We start from the raw sequence: 23,234 nt of genomic DNA, 5'->3' as shown, positions 1-23,234 counted from the left end.
CCTTTTGCACTGGGACTTAGAACAGCTGTTCTGACATAGGTGGAACTGAAGGGACGTGGGCAGCCATAAGAAAACTTGCCTAGAGCATCTCTTTTACATACGCAGTTGTAGGAGGGTTTTAATACCTTCCGTAGCCTGCCCCACTAGTTGGTTGTGACTGTGCTTGTGATGCATTTTTCTGGAGAAGCAAAGGAGTCAAGATCTGGAGTCTCGGTTCTTGCAAGCGGGAAGGAAATGTGCCAGTGTATGCTCTGCCTGAGGTACTGTTTTAGAGTCCCGGCTGTGTTGCATTGTGTATATGACTCATAACAAGCGGTATGGACGTGTCAAGGCACCCACAGTGCCATCTGCTAACCCTTAGCATCGGGGAGCGGCCAGCATGGGGCTGCTCCGCGTGGGCTCCCTCCCAGCAGCGGTGCCCCGGGGCTGCAGCTCTCCAGCAGCGGGGAGGGGGCATGCTCCGGCACCCAACGTTCAGAACTGGCTGCTAACACCAGCGGTGCCCAAAATCTCTTTAAAAAGAAAAAGGGGGAAAAAAAAAAAAAAATCCCAAGTTGATGTTTAGACAAACATAATTTGTTAAATGGGCTGAACCTTAGCAGGTCTCGCTGCCTTCCACACCTCAGGACGCTTGAGAATTGAGGTACTGGCTTAGATGCTGAAATAGGAGCTAAAGCCCCTTTTACACACACGTTGCTGGTAATGCTGATGCCACCGCATGCTGTTGTCCTGTTGATCTTTTTTTGTTGTTGCTGTTATACAGGCTGTTGGTTTTTAATCTCTTCAACAGCTGACATACTGTTTTACTATTTAATCATTCTGCCACTGTCCTTGCAGACCTCAGTGTTTCCATAAGGCAGCAACTGTCAAATATTAGCTAGGATTTAGTTATTTACTTTAGTTCTTTACATAAGGACTTACTTACAGCTAAGACATGCTTTTTATCTCTCCTGAAAGATACATTTACTTTCAAGGAAGAATGGATTAAAATGTGTTCTTTTTACTTAAAAACCATTTGCTTCCTCCTTTTCTATGAGTGCTGACCTAGTGATGTAGGTTGGTCCTTTAAACAAATGGGGGGGGGGGTGTTTGGGGGAATGTGTCTATTTTTTTACAAAAACATGAAGTGGCAGGATTAAATGATCGTTCTGGGCATTTAATGAGAGTGTTTAATCTTTTATTATAGAAGGTAGCTAACATTTTATTTCAAATACACTCATGCAAATGTAGAATTTAAAAGAAGTGAAGGTTCTGTAGCTTAAATAGTTACAGCTTTATCGTGGGAATTACTGGCAATACTGTGGCTGCTTTAAAAGAGAAAGTAACATTGACATATTATGCTCGTCCCTTCAGACTTTAGTCTATCTGTTAATGTTATGAAGAGTGGAGTTCTTTTTGCTATTTTAAACATATGTCCATTAACTGTAACTATGCTATGGTTTCTAAGACTAAAAAGATGTTCAGAATTTCCCATTCATGTAAAAGAGAAGGAGAAAGTTTATTTTTATTAACTAGAGATCTGGAAAAATTTGTTGACAGGATTTTTTTTTTGTATGCTGAATGAAGAAAGCACTAACTTTCCGTCATTCTTTTTAAAAACAGAATTTGGACCAGGTAGCTTTCCTCCTTGATAGAAAAAGCTTGTCAGCTAGACCTTTGGCACCGTTTGCTTTGTGCTATGACTCTATTATACTTCAGGGAGAATATTTTGAATCAGACAGTACCTTGTGGCAACAGTACAATCATATCCTCTCAAGGAGCACTTGGTGACTTGCTTGGCAAGGCAGCGCTCCATAAATGATTGCCTCAGCAGGATTCAAACTAAAATTATTCAAAATGTTATCTGCTGCAACTCAATTTAGATGCAGGAAGACATTTTCCCTTTGTTACAATTTTATTACTATATCAGTTTGATTTTTTATTATTCAGGACTAAGTTTATCGGCTCATATTTCTTAAGCTTGTAGGACTGAACACTGTAAAATCAATATTTCTGCTAATTAAGGTGGTTTTGGGGAGTGGATAATCAAACAGTATAGCGAATCATTAAAAACTTACATGCTAATATTGACTAGCATTATTGGCACAAAGAGACCAAATCTCTATACCAGGGACTTTTTTCCTTCTTACATTTTTACAGCAGAAGCAAAACACATTCAGTAAAAAATGATGTTCTCAGAGTTTAACAGTGTAGAGATGGTCCTTTATGGATATAAAAGCAAATGCAGTGTGTTAAAATTCTGGGCACTTATATGTAGCGTTTTCTTTCCCATCATTTACCTTAGTATTAAATGGTGCCTGACTTCAAGGGTCTTACTGTGTTTTGAAATAAATGGAAACCTCTTGCCTTTTACAAAAATAATGGATCATTTCTAATTTATTGCTAATTTCTGCCAGTATCTTTTTATCCTCCAAAAGATGGTTTCTTCTTGTCTGACATTGACTAACGTTTGGTTTTGGGTTTGTTTTATTTGTTTACATTAGCTGTGGCCTACTAGTACTTGCTTCTGGCCTTCTCAAAGGGTGTTACTGAACAGACCTGTAAGTGATAGTTTGCTATCAAGTTAGGAAAGAGCTTCCCTTTCCCCAGTTCCCTTACCAGGAAACTAGTGACTGCAGGTGGGACACTGGACGCTGTTGAACGCCATCATCTTACTCAATGCATTTGACTGAGTTTAGCCTTAGAAACCCATACTTAAGAAGCTAAGATCCGCTGTCAGATCCAGAGTGACCCGACTTTGCTTTCCTCCTGCGCCAGATTCTTGCATGAACGAACTGCTCAAGATCCTTTAATGTAAGAGTGGTACCTCTTTGGCAGGGTTACTTCAAGGCTGTGTTGTGTGCAGGGGCTGCATCTTTTTTTTTAAGGAAAGTAGAGCAAGACAAAGACTGAGAAAACATTCATTCGCTATTCAGGTATAAAAACATAAAGTAGAAAACTTATTAATGTAACACGAGCCAAGCCAAACATTGCATCTACTCAGACTATTTTGCTCTGTGCTTTTTTAACTAGACCACGACTTAAGGAGTTGTTCTGTAGTTCTTCATAGCCTGAGTAATGGAAGGAAACTTGGCATCACTGCAGAACTAAGGCATCAGAGTTTAGGTAGGTGGTAGGAAGGCGAGACCCAAGGAGAAATTACGTCAAATAACATCTAAGCCACAGAAAATGATAAATGTGTTATCACTATATTCCTGAGAAAGTTTCTCCCTAAAACAATTGCCTAATCACAAGTTCAGAGGAAAAGTATTTTGGTTGAAAGCACAGTATTTATAATTTCTGTTTCTAAGATTAACTTCCTCAGTTTGCATGGGAAGTTTCGTAACACTTGCATATTGACTCAGGCAGGCTGTACTAATTAGGGCAAGTTTTAGTCTGTCTCTTACAATATCCTTTAACAATTCAACATTTCCCTCTGTGACTGAAAAAAATTGAGTTTATGTCCCTTAACATCAGCTGGGAGAAAGTAACGCTGAAATACAAGCTCTTTTGGTGGGTGCTTCCAATTTATACATGTTAGAGGGTTTGTATCCAAATGAGAGAGGTGGGCAGGTATTTGCCACCCCGTGGGACAAGCTAGAGTGTGACTTTGCAGGAAAGCAGTGACTGCAGTTTGTGACCATCACATTGCGTGGCTTTTACCCTGCATTCAGCAGAAGGCAGTTTTAGCTGGCACTGGAAGTGGGGGCCAGGAATGAAAGGTAGGTGATGAGGTACCTAGCCACTGCAGGAGGAACACCTGGAAGTCGGCAGTGAGTCTGAATACACCCTCCCTTATTTTGTGGTAGATTGCTGGTCTGTCCTGTCTGAACTTTTTTTTTTTTTTTTTAAAAGACAGTTTGTGGACATGTAAATTTAGGAAATCTGCCTTTCTGTGTTGTTGGGTCTCGTGGCTTATTTATCATGGTTCTCTCATCACTTAAAAGGTCTTGTATACCCTGTAGTTGAAACATTTCCAACTTCCCTCTCCCAAATTGATTCTCTGGTGGCTAAACAGAGAGACTTGCACTTAAGCTGTAGCCTTTCCTCCAGAGAAGCCATTAATTTGGTTTTCTCCTGTAGGTGGTTGCCAGGTATCTGTAGGAACTTGTGAGAACTTAATGTCTTTACTCTGCTGTAAAAGTGAATTGGCGGCTTCAGAAGTTACTACCAGCACAAATGCAGACCATATAACCATAAAAGCCTACTAGGCTTAGGAAAATGGTTTAAATGTCACTTGAAAGAATTTTCCTATAACTAATTATGCAGTTAAAGAATGAGTTTATAGAGTGAAGAAGATACATGCTCAAAAATCAAGATTAGAAAAATCTAACTTATTAGTTAAATTTGATTTGCATCCTTGTAGTTTAAAGAAATTCCTAATTGGCTAACTCTACTTCTTTATATTTTTTCCTTGCTGGTACATTTTAATGTAATGATTGATTGGATTGTGAGCTTGCAACAAAGTGAGAAATATTAGTCTGTAAATGCTGATTTGTAGAGAAGATTCTCTGCACCAGTTTGTAAGATTATTTTTTTTATTTATTTTTTAAGCAACATAATTCTTGCTGAGTTGAGAGCTTTTGCTTTTTTCTTGTGAGCAGTAGATATTGCACCTCACATAGATTTGCTGTAGGCAGTGTCAGAGTGCCTGGAAAAATCTGTCAAACTGCTTTCAGAAATGGCAAGAAGTTGTTAATTAACCCTGGAATTGTCCAGCAAATTAGCAAATGTAGTATCTTGAGGATAATGCATTTTCTATGGGTCTGCTTTGTTTAGTGCAAGTATGTAGAGAGCTCCAGTGATTAAGCCCAATGTTTATGACCGAGAAGTATTGTCATGTAATTAACTCTCTAATTTACCCAGGGGATTTTATCAGCCTGTTTTAAATCTTCCCAAAAGACTGGTGTGAAGAACATCAGGTCAGGTGGGCAGAGAAGTCTGGAGAAGTTGGCCGTCTGTTTCTCTTTCTGGACAGATGTTGTCAGTAGGGAGCCTTCAACCTAAGGGAACCGCAAGACTGAGCTTCCCACCTGCTCCAGATGTTCCATGGTTGTAGGTGGGTATGGTTTAGAAAGTTGCTCTTTCACAAATAGTTACCAGTCCTGTAAGCAGTGAAACAACAGGGGAAAACTTCAGAGACTATGTTAGTATGAAGTCTACCACTAATCTTCCTTATGTCTGTGCAAGTAAGGGCAGGTGGTTTTTTTCTGACTATAATTTTGGTCTGGAAGAACAATGAAAGCCTGTGGTGCAACCACAGTTGTCACCATTTTTTTTATTATCTGAGAAAATCCCTTTTGACTGCTCAGTTTGACTGGTGCTGGGATAAACAATGGCCTCAGCTCTGGTAAATCAGCACCAAGCCCATTTAAAAAAAATTCAGAAGTAATTTATACCAATTGTTTACCATGTGGATTTTGAAACAATAGCCATCTTCAAAAAAATCTCTTGTCTTTGGGGTTAGCTATAATTGCCATTTTCTAAAACAAACAAATACCAGATACAGCATGACTTGTTTAGTAGCAGTGGTGGCCACTACACCAGGAGCCACTGAATGGGTTGAGAAAATACCACGTGGCTTTATCAGAGTAGGAATGCTTTTGCATATGCTCCGACTCTGATTCTGTTGAAGCGCTGGCTGCACGAGAAGAATCAACGTTTACGAGTATGCCAGAGGACAAAAAGTTCAAGCACTTGGATGTGTTTGGGAGGAAATCAAGTTCCATGGATGCAGTTGCAAGGGCAAAACGGCCAAATCTTGCCACAAAAAGTGTCTGTCTTGTGTGGGTCAGACTGCCTTCCTCATCAAGCACTCTCATGATAGCAGAGGTGACCAATGAACACAAGAAAATAACCAAATTTCTTTCCTCACTGACACATAAGTGGTGTCCCCTGCAAATCACAGTTCAGTGCAGGCCAGACAGGCCTGTAACAATTTTAAGTTGCATGTGAAATTCCTGGAAGGCAAAACCATCGGGTGACCCAGTATCATCTTCCTGCTGGTTCTGTGGCAGTCCCCAGCACCGAGCTTCACAGGATACAAGACCAAATAGACACCATAAATAAGATGCTGAAGGATGCTTTCCTTTGCCTGTGAGCCACCACACTCTGGAGCTCACCACGCAAGGTCACGCTGTATTTATTCCAAACGTCCACTCAAATACAGTAGACTTTCTGAACCAGAGTGAGGTAACTAGATGCAGGTGGGCACTCTGAAAGACTCTGCCTTAATAATAGTAAGAGCAGTCAGGCAGGTCACCTTTTCCTACTTGAACCAGTTTCTACTGTTGGATCGGTTGCAGGTATCGAGGTGCTTTCGCAGCCTGTTCAGAAATTATGTCACTTATTAGTCTTGCTTTCTCTGCTGCTGACCGCATGGATGTCAATTGGTTGAGTATTTCTGGTGTAGGCTGTTATCCTCCCTCCTGGTACCTGGATATTTGTACACAAAGGAAGGAATCTTTCCATAAGGAACTTATCACTTGAAAGCTCTCCCAAGAGAAAAATATTTCTGAGGAAAATAAAAATAGAATTACTTTTTTTTACTGGTTCTACTGTTTCACAAGGTCTAAGCAAAATGATTAGCCATCAAGCTTGAGAGTTCAAAACAAGTGCAAAGCACACATATATATGGTAGAACTCATTGCCACAGCATGCTGGGGAGGCCAGCAGGTAGATGAGTTCAAACAGGGGTCAGACAAATTAATCAAGTCTGTTAAAATGGTGGTATGGTTGTGGCTACATGGCCCTGAAGTTGCCAAAAATTTGCGGTCACTGGAAGCAGAGGAGCCATTCCAGCAGAAGGATGTATACGTGTCTGTCATATTCATGTTCCCTTTCCCTGAGGAACTGCTGGTGGCCGGTGGTGGGGACAACAGACTGGAAAAGATGGATCCTTGAACTGATGTGGTACCACAGTGCCTATGTTCTCTTCTCTCTTATGCCATTCTTTTCTCTTTGAAATGCCTTGGGGTTTGTGACATTTGTCATCTACCTCCACAGATGGGATCACTTAGAAAGAAGTGACGATAAGAGGAAGGAACTGTTTCCCCTATTCTGGGTGCTCCAGTCCAACCTGACAATCTCCATTCCAGAAAGGAGGCATTCATTTTTAATATTTAAACATTCACAGTAATGCTCATAACTTCATAAGGGGATGGAAGAAACATTTTTCTTGTATTCTTCTGTGTCTTTAAAAGGTACTTATAATTAAAAGGGAATTTCCACATACAAAAAACAGCTTTGTTCAAGTGACCATGGTGGTTTTGCACGTGTTAAATTTGCAAAAATATTTGAGCTATTATTTTAATTTGTGGATGAAGTTTTGGTTGCTTGTTTCTTAACCCAAGCATTAGTCTATCAGGCAATAGAGACTTGGAAGTTGAAATTCTCCATCAGAAAGACTAGACTGCTCTAGTTTGCTCTATTAGAAATGACATGGAGAAAATATGAATATATGCAACTGGACACTCACAGTGCACTATTGAATTTAGTTAAGAGCCCTTAAGTTAGGCAGACTCAATTAACACTATCTTGAAATTTTTTTGTTATGATACAAGGACTTTGAGAAATTCCTGATGAAACAAATACCGCAGTGAAACTAGACGTTTTCTTAAAGACTAATACCATGAGGAGCATTGATATATAAGCCTTATAGAATAACTGAGACTGGAAGGGGGTCTCTGATCATCTCTGGTCCAACCCCCTGCTCAGAGCTGGTCAAGGTAAACCAGGTTTATCTGTAAAGTAGCATGCGGATAAACTACTGATTGTTGCAATTCTAACTTCAGTTTAAATAAGTTTGCCTGTGTATAGAATATAATTCTTGAAATTCCTGAGTTTTTCTGTACGTTGAGTTCTGCAAAATGTTTTCAAGTTTTCATGGGTTTAGCAATATGGAGAACTGCTGTTTTGCACAAGAAACTGGTGGGTTGCTACAGTCTTCTCATCCCTAGCTGTGAGGGCATACCAGCAGTTTAATTGAAAGAAAATAGGAGTATTCATAAAATAGTCCAGAAATTTATTTTTATGGGGTAATATCTATTCCACAGTAGTGTCTGTATGGCAGGAAATAGTATCATCTGCATTGGTTGTAAGATCTTGTGTATGATTACTTTTTAGGAAATATTTTGCAACTTAATCACATCTTTTCTAGTATCCCCTTGATGGCCATGGCTCATGGGACTTTAGTCATCAAATAAGGATCATCTTTTCAAGTCTGGGATTGTAAATCTAGCATACAGAGCTAATTGGATTTGGGAACCAGAGCAGAGATTTGTTTCAGGGCTAGTATGACAGTGCAGCTACATCGTGTGGTTTTGTTTATTCGGTTGTGCATGTGTAGCATTGAGCAGGAGCAAAATATTGCATTGGTTAAGCAGTAAGTGGTTAAACACAATACTTAGGCTTGCATATTTTTTAAGTGGAATTTTCTGGAACGTCTTTTGAAGTGCCACAATGCCATCTACTGGCTCACTTCTTTGCGTTGTTTTTTTTTTTCCCCACAAAGGGGGTTTTGTTTTGTAGGCAGGCTTATATGTAAGGTTTATATTAAATTATTTTTAAATAGCAAAATAAACAAGCTGGCATAGAATAAGCAAAGTATTTTTTGGATGCATATGTATGTTAAAGGACATAATACGTTACATATATTAAAGAATCATTTCTAATCTGCCAGTTAATCTTGCTCTCCTTTTGTTAAAAGTAACTGAGATGATTAGTACTGAAAGATGATGAAGGAATCTCTGCTTTCCATTTATGTCCCTCAGGGTAGCTTTTGTGCAAGTAGCTTCACTGTCTTCTGTCTATAGTCAGTCAGTTCTCCTTTTTGTTTCAATGTTATACGGATAAATGGAAAGAAAATGAAGAAATATGTAAGCTGTCAAGCCACAAAAAGTGGGAAGTGTTGTCTTAGAAATTATTTCTGACAGGGTTCTTGACTGACAAATTCCTAGATTCAATATATTCCCCTTAATTGTCTCCTCCCCCCCCCCCACCCCGACGTGTGTTTAAACAGTCTTTTCAAGATTCATCAACAACCTTCCGAGGACAAAATTCCATGGGCTTCCTAACAACTATGGAGAGGCATGTATTAGAAAATATTATTCTCAGTATCAGGCTGCTCATACCGTAAATAAGCAGTGAGCAGTTCTAAGAAGTTTTGATTGGTTCTTGGTTTTAATCAGTCTGCCTAATAATACTATCTATAGGAGTAATCCCCTGTCTTCTGCTTGCTGCCAAAAGAAATGAATGGGCAAATACAAAAATAATTTCCCGAAGAAACAGGAACTGTAGGTACAGGTAAACACTGTTATTTGCAGTTTCACTGCCTGCTCTTTCTTGAAGATACCTGGAGAGTTTCCTCATTAATTGGTTAGTTTGTTTGTCTTCATAAAACACTCCTTCAGTTTTAATTTGGTTTTCCCTGCATGTTCAGTTTTTCCTAACAGAAATTTTTCATAATCCTGCCTTTTTTTCAGCCTAGTTAGGAGACAGAGAAACATTGGTAATGGTTTGTAACACTTTGGATTGTTTTTTAAATAGATTTGTAACTCGCTCAAGTACAGCTCCAGAGTCATTATTCAAAAGAAAACAGCTAGGAAAAATTTCCATCTGTTTCTGAAATGGCCTGTAATGAAAGTAAATACAAACATGTGTGCCCTTCCTGGCCTTTCACCCTCTATCTCACTGACATTCAGAAGGTCAAGTGGATCTTGCAAGCCCAGTTTTTATCTGGTAGGAGCTGTGTCTTGCTGACAGCTGCGGAGCATTTGCACGTCCACGTGTGTGCTGGTGGAAGAGCCTGAGTGCTTTTGGCCAGCTCGTATGGAAAGGAAGGTGTCTGTGTGTTAAAGTTAGTGCTTGTTTGTGGCGGTGGTTTATTACACTGCAGTTGGTGTGCTGTACGCTGGGAGCAGTGAAGCTGAAATGATTGTACTTGGCACCCGTGTTGTTTTTTGTCATATAAATGATCTGTGTCAGAGAGGTTGCACTGGGGAGCGGGTCTCGTTAGCAGCTCAGGCTTCCCAGTCCTTGCTAAAGAAGCCACCCACAAGCCATATGGTAAGTCTGCAGAGGGGAAAGCCCTCTGTGGCGCTCCCATTGCTGTGCTGTTTGGTTTTGGCTGGAGTGTTTTGTTTAAGGAATGCTCTACTCCATCCTGTGTGGAGGAACAGAGGTTACTCCCTGCCTGTATTTGAAATAAGTGCTAACCTCTCACCCCTAATGGTTATCTGTGCTAGGAAATAGCAGGGCAAGCCTCCATTTAGTGTGACATTAAAGAAGGGAGAATTGACAAAACCAGAAGAGCAAACAGCAGTATTTTATATCACATCTTCTGTTACAATCACTTTTTTTTTTTTCCTTCTGCGAACTGCCCTGTGCTATTGCAAGGAAGGAAGAACTAATTAAGCCAGATGCTGAAAGTGTTTTGCCACCCACACTACTGACAAGAACTCTTTGTACAGAATTAGCTCTTACCAGTTGTGCTAAACCCAGTAATTTATCTTTGCCAAAAAAAAAAAAGAAAAAAGTGCTGCTATAGTTTATTCAAATTAAACAAGTTAATGTAAGCTGTATCCCATATCCACACAAACACAGATATCTCCTGCTCAAAAGCTGGAGGGTTTGCAAATAATTATTTTCTACCTTGTTAATTCTTAGTGTTTGTAAAAAGGGCTGAGCTGAGGAGCACTGGGAAATTAACTCATTTGTGTATGGAACTGGCTGAGCATGAGCTCGCAGGCCAGAGAGCGGTTTGATGGCAGCACGCTGGCCTAAACTTGGGCAGGTGCGAGCACGAGGGCTTGGATTCAGCTCGGTGCGGTGCTGCAAGCGGCGTTTGCCTCGGTGCTGAGAGGCAGGGGTAGCGATTCCTGCCCTGGGGGAGAGGCTGTAGGAAGGCAGAAGTCCACCTGCCTTCACCCGGAGTAGAGTGGTTCACTCTGTTTGCAGTTACGGCTCCACAGAGGCTGCTTAATAAAGTAGATCGGAGTCACGTTTTTTGACTGGGGTGTTGGTTTGGAAACTGAGCTGAGCCAGAGAATTGATCTCAGGGTGTCCATGGTACAATGGACAGCAAGTGACAACTCACAGTCACAAAGCTTGACTGAAATTCAACAAATCCATTCTCAGTCCTAAAAGATCAATGTCCTTTCTTCTCATCTGCTCCCTACTCAGGTTTTTGAAGAGTGGTGATGGTCCAGGCAACGCTTTTTTCCAGCTGAAATTCCAAATGCTGATGCCTTTGATTCCCAAGAGCTAAAGGGACTGTGTTTCTTCCCCTGGGGATGTGAGAGCAAGGATGTTGGTGTGTGTTGTACGGCTTTCACTGGAACTCTTCAAAAAGAGGGGGAAAAAAACCAGAAAAAAACCTCTTTGAAGCTTGGGTCACTTTCAGGTGTGGGATTTGAAGATACTAAACCCAGAATGACAGCTAAGCAGGAAAAAAAAAAATCCTTGGATATCTTCCATCACAGAAAGTCAGATAAACAAGGAAATTATCTTTGTGATTCTGTCAGGAACAGATGACTGTAGCTTAGTAATCTGTTAGAATTTTGCCAAAAAAGGAAGTCTTCTTCATGCAGAAAAATAAAAACTTTCCTTTCCTTATTCACTTACAGATCAGCTAGACGCTGCAATAGGGACTTGACATGTAAGAATTTACATAGATGGGGGTGCTCCTTTCTGGGTGAAGATACAGATTGAATCAAAAACATCCAATAAAGAATTTATCTTCAGGAAATACAGATGTATTTTCTGAAGATAAATTCAGTTAGTTATTTCTGCTCTTTCCAATTTAATTTTGTAATTTGAATGTACACAGACAAAAGCTCAGCCTGTAATCACATCTAAGGTGTGTGTAAGGTAACATCAGTGCAGAGAAAGAGACGTAATGGAACCTTAAAGTAAATTGTTCCTCATATAAAACTAAATTTAATCCTTGGGCTTAGCCTTCTTGAAAGATAGGAAGAAAAGGAATTTCTCTGTGGCTTGTGTCTTGGAAAAATGTGTATGTTACAGGATTGACTTTTTTTTTTTTTTAATTCTCAAAATGCTGAAAGGCCTTGTTACTTTAAAATAGTATTAAAGCATCTGGGGGTTTTACAAAATGCAGTGTACCTGGTGCCTTCCTGTAACCAGCACTAGGAATCTCGAAGACGACAGTCTGGAGTCTTGAAGCAGGCATATCACCACCAAATAACTTAACTGTGGCTAACATCCATTCACGTAAAAATTCAGCAGCTCACTGTGTCTTTCACCTCCCAAAATATACCTTCAGTAGCAGATAAAAATGCATTTTTAAAAAAATGTTCTTGGGGCTCAAAGGCCATTAACAAAACAGAAAATTTAAATTGCTAGGTTAAACAGTATTACAGTTTTGAGTCATCTTATGTTTGGTGTTTTGGATAAGATTCAGAATAAATAAAAACACATATCCAAGTTTATTTAGTTAAATAATGTATAGCCTTTCCAGGTGTACACAAGTATGTTCTGCTTGAAAGGAAGAATATTTGCCTTATTTGGTGCATCTTTCTCTAGTAGGTGATTGTGCGAACCTGTCTTAAGTGCTGCAGTTTTCCTATTAGTTACAGTTAATTCTTTTGTTTAAGCAGGTAATCTAAGATCTGAGCTCTGAGAGTAACTATACCTCTCTGTATTTCTGCTACGTGTATATACTTTCTGCAAAATATTGGGCAGGAACCTGCAAGGAGAAGTGTCCCCTCAGCTCCCACTGGAGAGTCCTCAAGCATAATACATGTTGTGTACTTGTTTACCAGTTGTCTGATGGAGTTACTACTGTAGGTGTACATGCAGTCACATGCTTTGGTACTGCAGATACTGTGAAAACTTCTTGTTTATAAAAATCAAGGTGGAACTGTAGCAAATGTGCATCGGTGACTATTGTGTCATGTAAGATACCACAGGTATGAACTTTGCATGGAAGCAAGCGCAGGCCCGGCTGGGATCAGAATAGCTGCTGGCTTCAAAGGCAGCAGGTGACCGAGGTTTCCATGCTGCCAGACCAAACACATTTTTTAGAGCAATCTGGATTGCCTTGTGCCGCGGCACTGACAGCATTTTCTTCATTGAAGAACCATTGACTTTGGCTGTTCTCGCCACGCTGGGCTTGCACGCTCCTGAACTACTTGTGATCTGGGTGAGCTCCGACATCTTCTCTGGCATGTTTCTTGCACATAGACCCTCAGACGCATTCTCCCAGAACTACAGCCAGCCAGTCTTGCTTTTCAGTCCTTAGTACTTTGGTACCTGCTGTCTCAAGATGTCTTAGGTCATGAAGATCAGCCTTTCCCAATGCACGTACTTTGATGCCTTGCATTTACTTTATATTGCTCACTTAAAAAATATGGTGATGATAAAGCATGAAAGCTTTTCAAGGCTTTAGACAATCATCATTTGGACAGGTAATTCTTAGTTAAAACCACAGAAAGTCCATGTGCCATTTGCTGTCTCTGGAACTTTCTCTAAGTTCTAGTAGTTTGGGACAAAATCAGAAATTTTGCAGAAATTTTCTGGAACTAGAAGGGAGGATGAATGTAGAAGGTGATGTGCTGTATTAAAAAAAGGGGGGAGGGCACAGGTGGATAAGTAATTTTCTGAAAGACATTAACCTACAAACATGCCATATATATCCTTGCGTAACTGCTCTGCAGCTCTTCCCAGCAGCCACGTTCTCCAGTTTACATGAGAAGTGAGGTAAAGTTGATTCTTTCAGTACATTGCATTTCTAGCATCTGACTTCAAATACAAATGTTGCAAAAGGTGTTCTTTAGATTATGACTGTTGTTGAGCATAAAGTGGCAGCTTATTTTAGTTCTGCAGTAGTTCATAGTATGAAAGCCTATTAGTGCTACGAAATTACTTTATCACACTTCTCAGTAAGCATGTTTATTCTTTTTTTTTATACCAGTCTGTAAGGACTAAATTTTCTTCAGTGTTTCATTCTAAAAGTGTCTCTCAATTAGTGATCCAAGAGGACACTGAAGAGTGAAATACTTTCCTTTTATAATGACGATGTAGTCTTTGTATGTATTGTGGAGTTAGGTTTATCTGTGATACGCAAACATTACAGTATTTTCCTGGACATAGTGCAGAATGTGTGTTTTGTGGCAGTGGCTGTTACTGACAAAAGTAAGGCAGGCACTCCCACTGGCTTTGATGAATTCTGCTTATGTAGTTGCTACAAAACATAGGGTCCTCTGTGAATGGTTTGGGCATTTACATACCAAATGTCTCAGCATTACTAGAGTACCTGTTATACCATACTCAGCACAATGTTATCCAGGTCTTTGTCTCTGTATTTTCAAATACTAATGTTTTGTATTCCTTTCCTTGCCACACTCAGCATCTTAACCGAGTGATTTTTCTCTTCTGCATGCTATGTTGAGAAGAGATCAGACTATATTAAGTTTCTCCCCTTTACCCGCGTGGGACTGACTCTTTAGAAAATCTAATTCTTCTGTGTTTGGCTTTCCGAAGAGTTTGAGCTGCTCTGTGGTGGTAGAGGTTTTATATGTAAACGAGAGAGAATTGGGAAGCTGCTGAAATACGTCAGCAGGTAACAAGTAGGAAGAGAAGAGAGGCAGGAGCCTGGAGATTGCCAGGATGCGGAAAGCACGCAAAGATCACGCCGGGTCAGTGTTACCGCTGCAGATCTGCTTCCTCCTTGGATGTGTGTTGTACCAAACCTTCACCTGGCTGTTTAAGCCCAGAATCAGTCACTGCTTGCTTTGCTGTGACCTGCTGTCTGACATCTTTTTAAGGTTACCTTTGCAGCAGCAGAGGGATGCTTCTTCCCCTTTGCAGCAGGCTGCTGCCCGTGCCATCAGCTGTTGGGCCCCGCGTACTTTTAAAATGCCATTTTCCTTGTCACACTCCTTTTCTTCTGTAGGCCGAGGCTTGCAGGAAATGAGAGAAGTGAAACGGTGTGACTTTACTGAAGGACCACGTGATCTTGTCCACTTGGCTTTCCGATGTTTTTCTTTCTTTGTTGAGGACCCTTACTTGTTATTTCAAGCAATGTCAAGTGTGTAGCTATTTGGAGCAAAGGCCGTGTCTGTCACGCCCAAGTTGTCTGTAAGGATAGTAGCATGTTTGTATAATTTAAAAAACGAGGCTCCCTTAACTGAGAAATAATCAACATTTAAAAAGAAGAATCCCTCGCTATTGTAGATGATCATATACAAATACACATGAGTGTATGTGTTTACAGTATTTTATGCGTTAATCGTTGCTGGATTAGATATGATTCTCTGCTCTTTTCAGTGAAGAGTATCTCTTCAGGGAGACTCACAGAATAAATTAATAAAAGCATTAAATAAATATGCCATCCTGCTTCTGATAGGCTGAATAAAGGTGTACCAAGATGCAGTACATAAGGTTCTAATAAAATTACATAATTTATCATTGTTAAGAGAAATAACTTTCAGATAAATTCTCGCCTGGTTTACTTTACTTCACACCTTCCTACTTAGTGAAAGCCAGACAAATGGTAGCTATAAATTAATTTTTCCTGCTTTTTCAAAAGCTTCATGTAGCTGTGGCTGCAGAAGATGTTTTTGCCACAAAGGAGCAAAGAAAACAGCATTTGCAAAACACAGGCGGAAGTAACATATACAATAGTTCTAACTTCTCAGCTCTGTGCTTTCCTTCACTTCCTTTCCCATTCCTGTGTAGACAAATGGAATCACTGAAAATAAGGGAAATGTCTCTAAAATCTTTTTTTTTTTTTTTCATATTGATTCCAGCTCTGAAGAACTGGAATAACTGATGTATTTAAGGGCCCAAATGCAGTTTTTCAACATTCTTTCCTAAGCAAAAATAAATAAGGCTGCTGCTACAGCATTTAATATCAACATAAAGATTTGGCAAAGCACTGAAGTTATTGATGAGTTTTTGGTTCCGTTTAAATTTTTTAAGTTGCTGTGTACCACATCGGTGTGTTTATTATTGCAATACAAGATAATTTTAAAAGTTGCTGTCTATATTCATTTAAAAAACATTAAACTGGCTTTAGTTATTATGAAAAATACTTATAAAGTGTGCTGTATATAGCATATCTGATTTTGGGTGTGGGGAAAAAAAAGATAATGCTTCTTAAAGACAATAACTACTTCACTTAAATTTGCAATAGGATTGCAAATTGGTTGGCATCATCCAACAGGAAAAATAGCAGGTAAACAACTTACACCACTGTTGCTGGCTCTTAAAAGTAATCATTATTCTTGTACATTTCTGTTCTTGTCAGCATTCACTTAATATGCATTTTATAATCATAGTGCAAGAAAACAGGAATGGGCAACTTCTTCATATGGTGTTAAAGGCCAAGATTAGCAGCAGTATGTGCAATATGACTGCACTGTCATCGGGGAGTTTTCTTCCCAGTTAAGATTCAGCAGTGTGCCTGTGAGATAAACCTGTCAACTTCCCAGGTGCAACAGGACAAACCAATCTGATTTAATATACATAAATATATATATAATGAGTGTGTATGGTATAGATATATACATAAACAGGACCTTTTCCTTTTTCTCCATAATAAAGACCCATGAAAACACATATATTTATATGTGATCCCTGGCTGTAATAAGGTGACCTTTTCTTCCTTGCAAGCAAATTTTCAACAAAAGAGAGAAGATGGCTATGTTTCTATAGAGATTGGGGTTTTAATAATTTTTATATATATTTATGCATTTGTATATATATAACAGCCTATATATATTTTATATATGTAAATGTGTTTAATATGTAAAACCATCTGTAATGCATCAACCTCAGTTATCTGCATTTCTTTAAGAAAAACAAGAAACATTTTTTACTTCTCTGTGATGACCCTCTCAGGAAATCAATTTTTAAATAATTGAGAGCTAAAGGAATTGCTGTCTAACGATGCTTTCATATTCCTGTGCTGTGGTGGCACTTTTATGTGTTCAGGCAGGCCTTGTCTTTACCAATGAAGTGATTCTACATAGAGTAAGAGTGTTGCACCATGTCCTGTTAGGCTGCTCCTGCTTTTGTCTACCATCAAAAAATTAACAGTTGCATGAAAAACCCCCAGGAGTTGGTTTGCCTTTGAGGGCAGAAAATTGCCTCCTAGAGGTTGCTTCAGAAACTGTATTTAAATGACGGGAGAGTTATTAAATAAACAAACACTGTTAATTTTGTTATTTGTGTTTCAAATGGGATGAGACATAGAAGGGACAGAGAAGAGAAACTCCTCCGTACGACTCTTATATTGACTCAGCTTAGAAAGCGATGGTAAAAGTACCGTTGCGAGGGTCTGTAGTCATATTGCATTGATTTACATAAGAACATAACCCTGATTGCAATTAGGAAGATGATGTTTTTGTGTGCTGGGAAACTCAATCAAGATATGTCACCAGCTGTGCAAGGTGCTAAGATTCATTCAAGGGCTGAGACCTAAATTGTCTTTCTCATGTGTCCATCCTGCTAAGAGATACTACAAGCCAGATTTCTTGTCATTGTGACTTTGCATTTGTTTACTGAAGCTGTGGGCATCCTTCTTCAGATCCACCCGTGTGGGCGTACGCTTTGGCTGTACATTGCCTTTTCCTTCTGGACATCACCTTTCCTCAGGTCTGCTGCCTAGCTACTTACCTAAGTAATTTTACGGCATTCACATTGAAATTTGTCAGTGAGACCTCACCCAAGAAGGGAGCTAGTAGTTTGGAGATTGTCAGGTTTGGCAGAAAGATAATGATGAGTAGTTTGGTGACAGTGAGAAGAAGTATCTTCAGCAGCGCTCAGCAGGATTTGTTAGAGCTCACAGGTTATTCACCACGCAATTACAATTCTGTAAAGCACGTGGGAGAAAGAGATGGCTGGCCACCTTTGTACTGCAGAGTCAACACAACTAAGGAGGGAAAAATGTGGTGGTTATTAAAGTGGACAGACATTTTGAATATATACAGAGCTGTCAAGACAAGATGCCATCGTACTTTTCAGAGCAGAACGATGCACTTTAAAATGACCGAGGCAAATTAGAAAAAAATTTAAAACCCGGTCACCTTATTTTCAGCCCTGCAGAAATAGGAGCGGTAACTTCTACCTCAACTCTGAGCTGCAAAGTAAAATCTTCATACGGATAAAACCCACAAGAGATGCCCCATGTGTTCAAAAGCTGAAGATGATCTTCTAGTAGTATTTTGCAAGCAGTGGCAATGGGTCTGCAGGATCTACTCCACTGGCTGTGTTGGATAGGAAGGCAGCCCCTAGGATTTAGGCTACCTGCCAGGTCACCACTGTCCCGTTGCAGTTGTATCCGTCGCATGGCTTGGCATGGAAGCTACGCATAACCTGCTCACCAGCCACGGGTGCCCCTCAGAGTCAGGCACTGCCCACTCATAGGCCATTTGAGAGGACAGAGTTCAAAGCTGGCAATTTGACTGGAATTGCTGGATTTTTAGGGTGCTAGCGTGTTCTTCTAATGTCTTCAGGATGTTGGGATTTTTTTCAATATTTAATTCTATTATTTAGTTCTTACTGCACCTCCTTATATACATCCCTGATATTCTGTTATCTGGGGAAAACCTCGCCTACTTGCTTTTTTCCCAATAGTGGTGAAAGATTCTGTGAAGTGGCTTCTCCCCATGATTGCTGCTGCCAGCCACGAGCAAGGAAAAGTACTGTTTCCATATGAACACACAAACCCAATAACCAGAGAATGGTGGTTGGGATACAGGATGGACCAGTGCTTACTGTTCAGTAATTTCTTTTTCCCCTTTTGTTGTGATAAATCCTATTCTGAAACTCTAAGTCTTTTCCTGGATTCAGATGGAAGGCAAGATTAAGTTTTTGAAGTTCACAAGAAAAAGCTGACCCTATAGACTTGTACTAAATCTTTGAACAAGGACAAATTGTCAGGTTTTGAGGGTTGGACTTGTCAGACATTTTTAAAGTACGTAATTTTGCAGGCAGAATTTAAACATCGAATAATTCAGTAAGATCTGAAAAGCAGCCTTTTTATTTCTATTTATTGTCTTCTCCTGATGACAAAGTCGTTCTTTATTGTGCATTCTTTCCTGCAGAATTTAATTGCCATGTGTTACCTTACAGAGGTAAATAAACTCTGGGTAACAAAGTTGCTGAGAAAATGGTAGAGGCTTTTTCCACAAAAGCTTCCTGTGATTAATGAAAATACCCTGACACTGACCTATGCACTGGCTTCCAGCCGCCTACCAGAAGAGTAAATGGCATGCAGAGTACAAGCTACAAAGACAGATGATGGAAAAAAAGAACACAACAGATAGCCACTTAAGCCTTTAATTTGGGAGAATGATTGACAGCAATGCTTGCTGCTTAAGTGCTTTCTTTAGACTTAACATAGGTGAGGATACTGTAAGAAGGCTGTTCTGATTCAGAGGGTTAATGAGTGTCAGTGTGTAAATACCGGTGCAGTCCTTCTGCTGAGGCAGTGGATGTTTATAGATGTGAATTTTTCAGCAGCTATAAACGGAAGGTCTATTTGTTTTGTCTAAAGTGCATGGGAAAGGCTTGCTCATAATGTTAGAAATTCAAGGCTAAATGGTTTAAAAAAATCCTTAAGTTTCAAAGTTCAGCTTAAAATGTCATGGCATAGCTTCTGGAAGGGAGGCACCAGAGCAGACAAGCTGCAGCAGCCCAGCAAAGGCAGACAGCGCAGCACTGGTGGCTGTGCGCTCGCTGAAACGCGCGCACGCCTGTGGTTTACTAAGGAAGCAGCTCAACACACACATCTATGATTTTATTGCGTTCGAGTCAAGAGGTACTGCAGTAGATAATAATCACCTTTTGGCACAGAGACAGCAAACAACGGCTCGTACCTTTCTCCTGCAAAGCCATCAGCCCTGGCTGAACATGATTGACTGAGAAGTCACGTACTCAGCCTCATCTATCTCCCCAGTTGGTGGAGAAAAAAAAATGCAATTCAGGTTTCAGCATTTTTGTAATCCCTCTGAGCCTCCCATTAAATTTGCTCTACTGTGTGGGAAAGGATTAAAGATTCTTTGGGCTCCAAAACACAGTATACAAAAATTAAGTACTACAGCATGGTTTGTGGTAAGGCAGCAACTAGAGTGTATAGCTTGCCACATAACCCAGAGCAGCGAGTTCTCTTTGATAAGTAACACTTGTTGACAGCTTAAAATTGCTGTTGGTAACACATGCCACAGTTGTGTACGGCCTTTGTTTTAAATATTCTGTACGCAACATGCTTCATAAGTAGTTTCAAAAATAATCAGAGTTGTTCATATGCTGTTACTTAGTTCAGAGTGCCAAAAGAGGGAAGTATTTGTTGGCAAGGAGAACTTCTGTTCCTTCAAGAATGGCTCATAAATGCTCTCTTGTAATAAATATTTCAAGATTAAAATCAATGTGTTACAACTTTCAGACAAGGCTGTTTATCAAGATGAAATAGTCCATTTCCTAAAAGGCAATATTATTTACATTTTATGTGAGTGTGGGCATAGATGAGAAATTTTTATATAAGAGCTGCCAGATTTTTTTTCCCCTCAAAAATGGTAAATGAAAAATGCCAAAAAATATCTTTCCCTAATTTTTTACTACTTTGAGAGCCTGACTTGCTGTCGGGCTTAGTTTGTGCGGTATTAAATTCTACTAAATATATCATGCTTAGTGTAATTAAGCATCTAGCCTTTTTTGTCCTAATTCCATAATTAAATATATGAACTTTTTTTGCGTGTGAAAAGGACACAGAGCTACTGTGTACCCAGGCCTTGGGGAGAAAGTAGGGGCAAGAAAGGGCATAACAGATATTAAAAATTGGACTCCCAGACTCATACTTTCAAAATAAATGTTACCTTTTCCTGCTTACATTACCCTACTTGCATGAAACTTCTTCCTTCCACAGCTCAACTGTTAAGCGAAGAGCTGTGTGTGACTACGCCAACGGCGCATCCGACTACGATTTACCAATGTTACAGTGCAGACTAGAAAGTACTAAAGAACAAGAGGAATCAAAGCATCAGTGTTGCATTTTTGTCAGTTTTCATTTCCTCATGGCACTAGAAAGCACAAATATATGAGGTGTGAATACCATGTCATGAACGAGAGGTCAGTTCCAGCGTGTGTATAATGTTAGTGCTGAACTAACTGTATAACTGTTTTCACCATTTGTAAGCCAAATTAAATTAGGGTTCCAAAGGAACTGGAAAACAATACCACACCATGCAATTTATATTTAGGCTCTCCACCCAAAAAGCATAATAAGAAATACCTGCTGACTATATCCATCTTTTTATTTTTCATTATTTTCATCTTTTCATTTTTCGAAACATACAGGCTGTTTGCTTCTCCTCTGTAGTAACTTCTAATGTTAACTTGTAATATGAGCCTTTGAACAGTATTCCCCAATGTCATTATTTCAAGATTTTACATATGCAGATATTTTATGTACCGGTTATTTTTCTCAAGGTCTAGGCTGATAATAGTATTATTTACAAAAAAATGCTTATAGAAAGAAAAATGTCATTATGAAAAAGTTTAATACATGGGCTACTCAGTTCTTGGAGGGGGGGGAGTGTTAATCTCTCTTGTGAAGCTGAAATTATAACCTGTTTACTTTCCAGTTTCAGCTTTGTGATATTGTGGTTTGATTTCAGGTTACCATTGGCCAACTGTATTCCACGCAGAAATTGGTTATTGAGAGTCCAGGAAACACATAGCTATGAGAAGTCTCTGATCCTGAAGCAACACTGGACCATCTTCAGCATCCTACAGTGCCACATACAGATGCGTAAACTCACTGCACATGTCTGAGCTTTTCTGTTCAGCAGAAGAAATGCCTGAGAGACTCAGTTTTTGCAACCAAAGTACTACTTTTTAATGGTTCACATGTTCTAAAATATATTGCTGTGATTTATAATTGTATGTAAGGTAGTCTTGAAACCTGTTTGCTTCTATGTCCCATATGATTGAATAGTTCCTGCCCTACTTTGACAATAAAACTTCATTAAACTACCTGCAACCAGATACATTATTCTGCTGATGATCTTGTCTCTCACTGCGCACGAGAGATGTGTTAGATTTAAAACCCCTCACCCAGTTACTAAGACTAAGTTCTTATTGATCCTGTTTCATTTTATAGTGTACAGCATCCAAATTAAATGACTAAATACGTAGTTCATCTTAAGTATTAAAACCAGAGATGGACAGAGATTTCATCTCCTGGACCTTGATACTTAGAAATATCACAAACTGCATTGTGTGATTTCTTTAAAGAGCATCCCATGACATTTCAATAGGTGACATTAAAATTTCACTAGTTCTTTCTTTAGTTTCCAAGAGTTAATAACCAGTCTTATCCTACTTTTAACAATTAACAGAATCAGAATAGCAGAATGTAAGACTTATATCACCGAGGCTTGGGAGCTTTAAAATGTATTTTCACCCCCGAGTCCTTTTCTAAATTTGTTGAGGTGCAGCTGTTAGCAGAAAGCACCACATCACTTTATGCAAGGTTTCCCTTTTTCACAAAGCTCCTGAATTTTGCAAAAGAAAAAGAACCTAACTATGACAATAACTCAAGTGCTGTAAGTCATGAACTGGCAGCAAGCTTTGCATAGCAAAAGCAGAACACTCAGTATAGCATTTTATTGGTTATTATTAAATCTGTAGAATAATCAACACTCTTAAGACAATATGTTAAAAAAAAAAGGCAAGCAAACATTGCTGCGCTTGAATTTGTTTTCTATTAGGAATTTGCAGAAAAATTGAGGAGTCCAAAGCTCTTTTAATGGCATACAGAAAAAAAGCTTCCTCTTTTTTTCAGAGTGAGTATTGTTGTGGGATTTTTAAAGAGGAACAGAAACTCAAAACTAGTTCGATGGTGCTGTGACCTTTAAAAGCCTCCCCTTATTTTTCTTGCTTCCCAAAATTCACCTTTCTTTAGAACTGCCATTGTTTTGCATTGTTCATGCTGTGCGATAGCATTATTAAAGCAGAGGATAGACAAAGTGTTTAATGAAGAACAAACTCCCATTCCTCACTACCATTTAAAGTGAATTTTATAATTTTGTCCAGTTAGATTGAAATGTTTAGCAATGCATTCCCTTAACAATATAGTGTACAGAATAAGATACTGTGACTACCTGAGACTACAAATACAGCCTCATTCTCACTTTCAAATAAAAGGCAAATACAGTAATAATTCTCCTCTTACTAGGTGTGTAAGTATTGCAATGTAAATTGCTTTTAGTGACCCTTTTATTAAAATG

At 39.3% G+C, this 23,234-nt stretch overlaps 1 protein-coding gene across 4 annotated transcripts in view; it reads left to right on the top strand.

Moving 5' to 3' along the window:
• Positions 1–21,988, top strand: part of LYRM4 (LYR motif containing 4) — a 91,549-nt gene extending 69,561 nt beyond the window's left edge. For 3 of the 4 annotated variants that reach the window (XR_007508918.1, XM_049823820.1, XM_049823818.1), the window contains one exon: positions 21,621–21,988. Coding sequence is in view for 2 of the 4 variants with exons in the window: in XM_049823820.1 (XP_049679777.1) it covers positions 21,621–21,777 (157 nt within the window). In the remaining 2 variants the exon portion in view is untranslated. The other variant, XR_007508920.1, reaches the window with a different exon arrangement.
• Positions 21,989–23,234: the final 1,246 nt, after the last annotated feature.

This window comes from Accipiter gentilis, chromosome 20, assembly GCF_929443795.1.
Source record: "Accipiter gentilis chromosome 20, bAccGen1.1, whole genome shotgun sequence".
Taxonomy (NCBI): domain Eukaryota; kingdom Metazoa; phylum Chordata; class Aves; order Accipitriformes; family Accipitridae; genus Astur; species Astur gentilis.
This window is presented reverse-complemented; position numbering and strand designations above follow the sequence as displayed.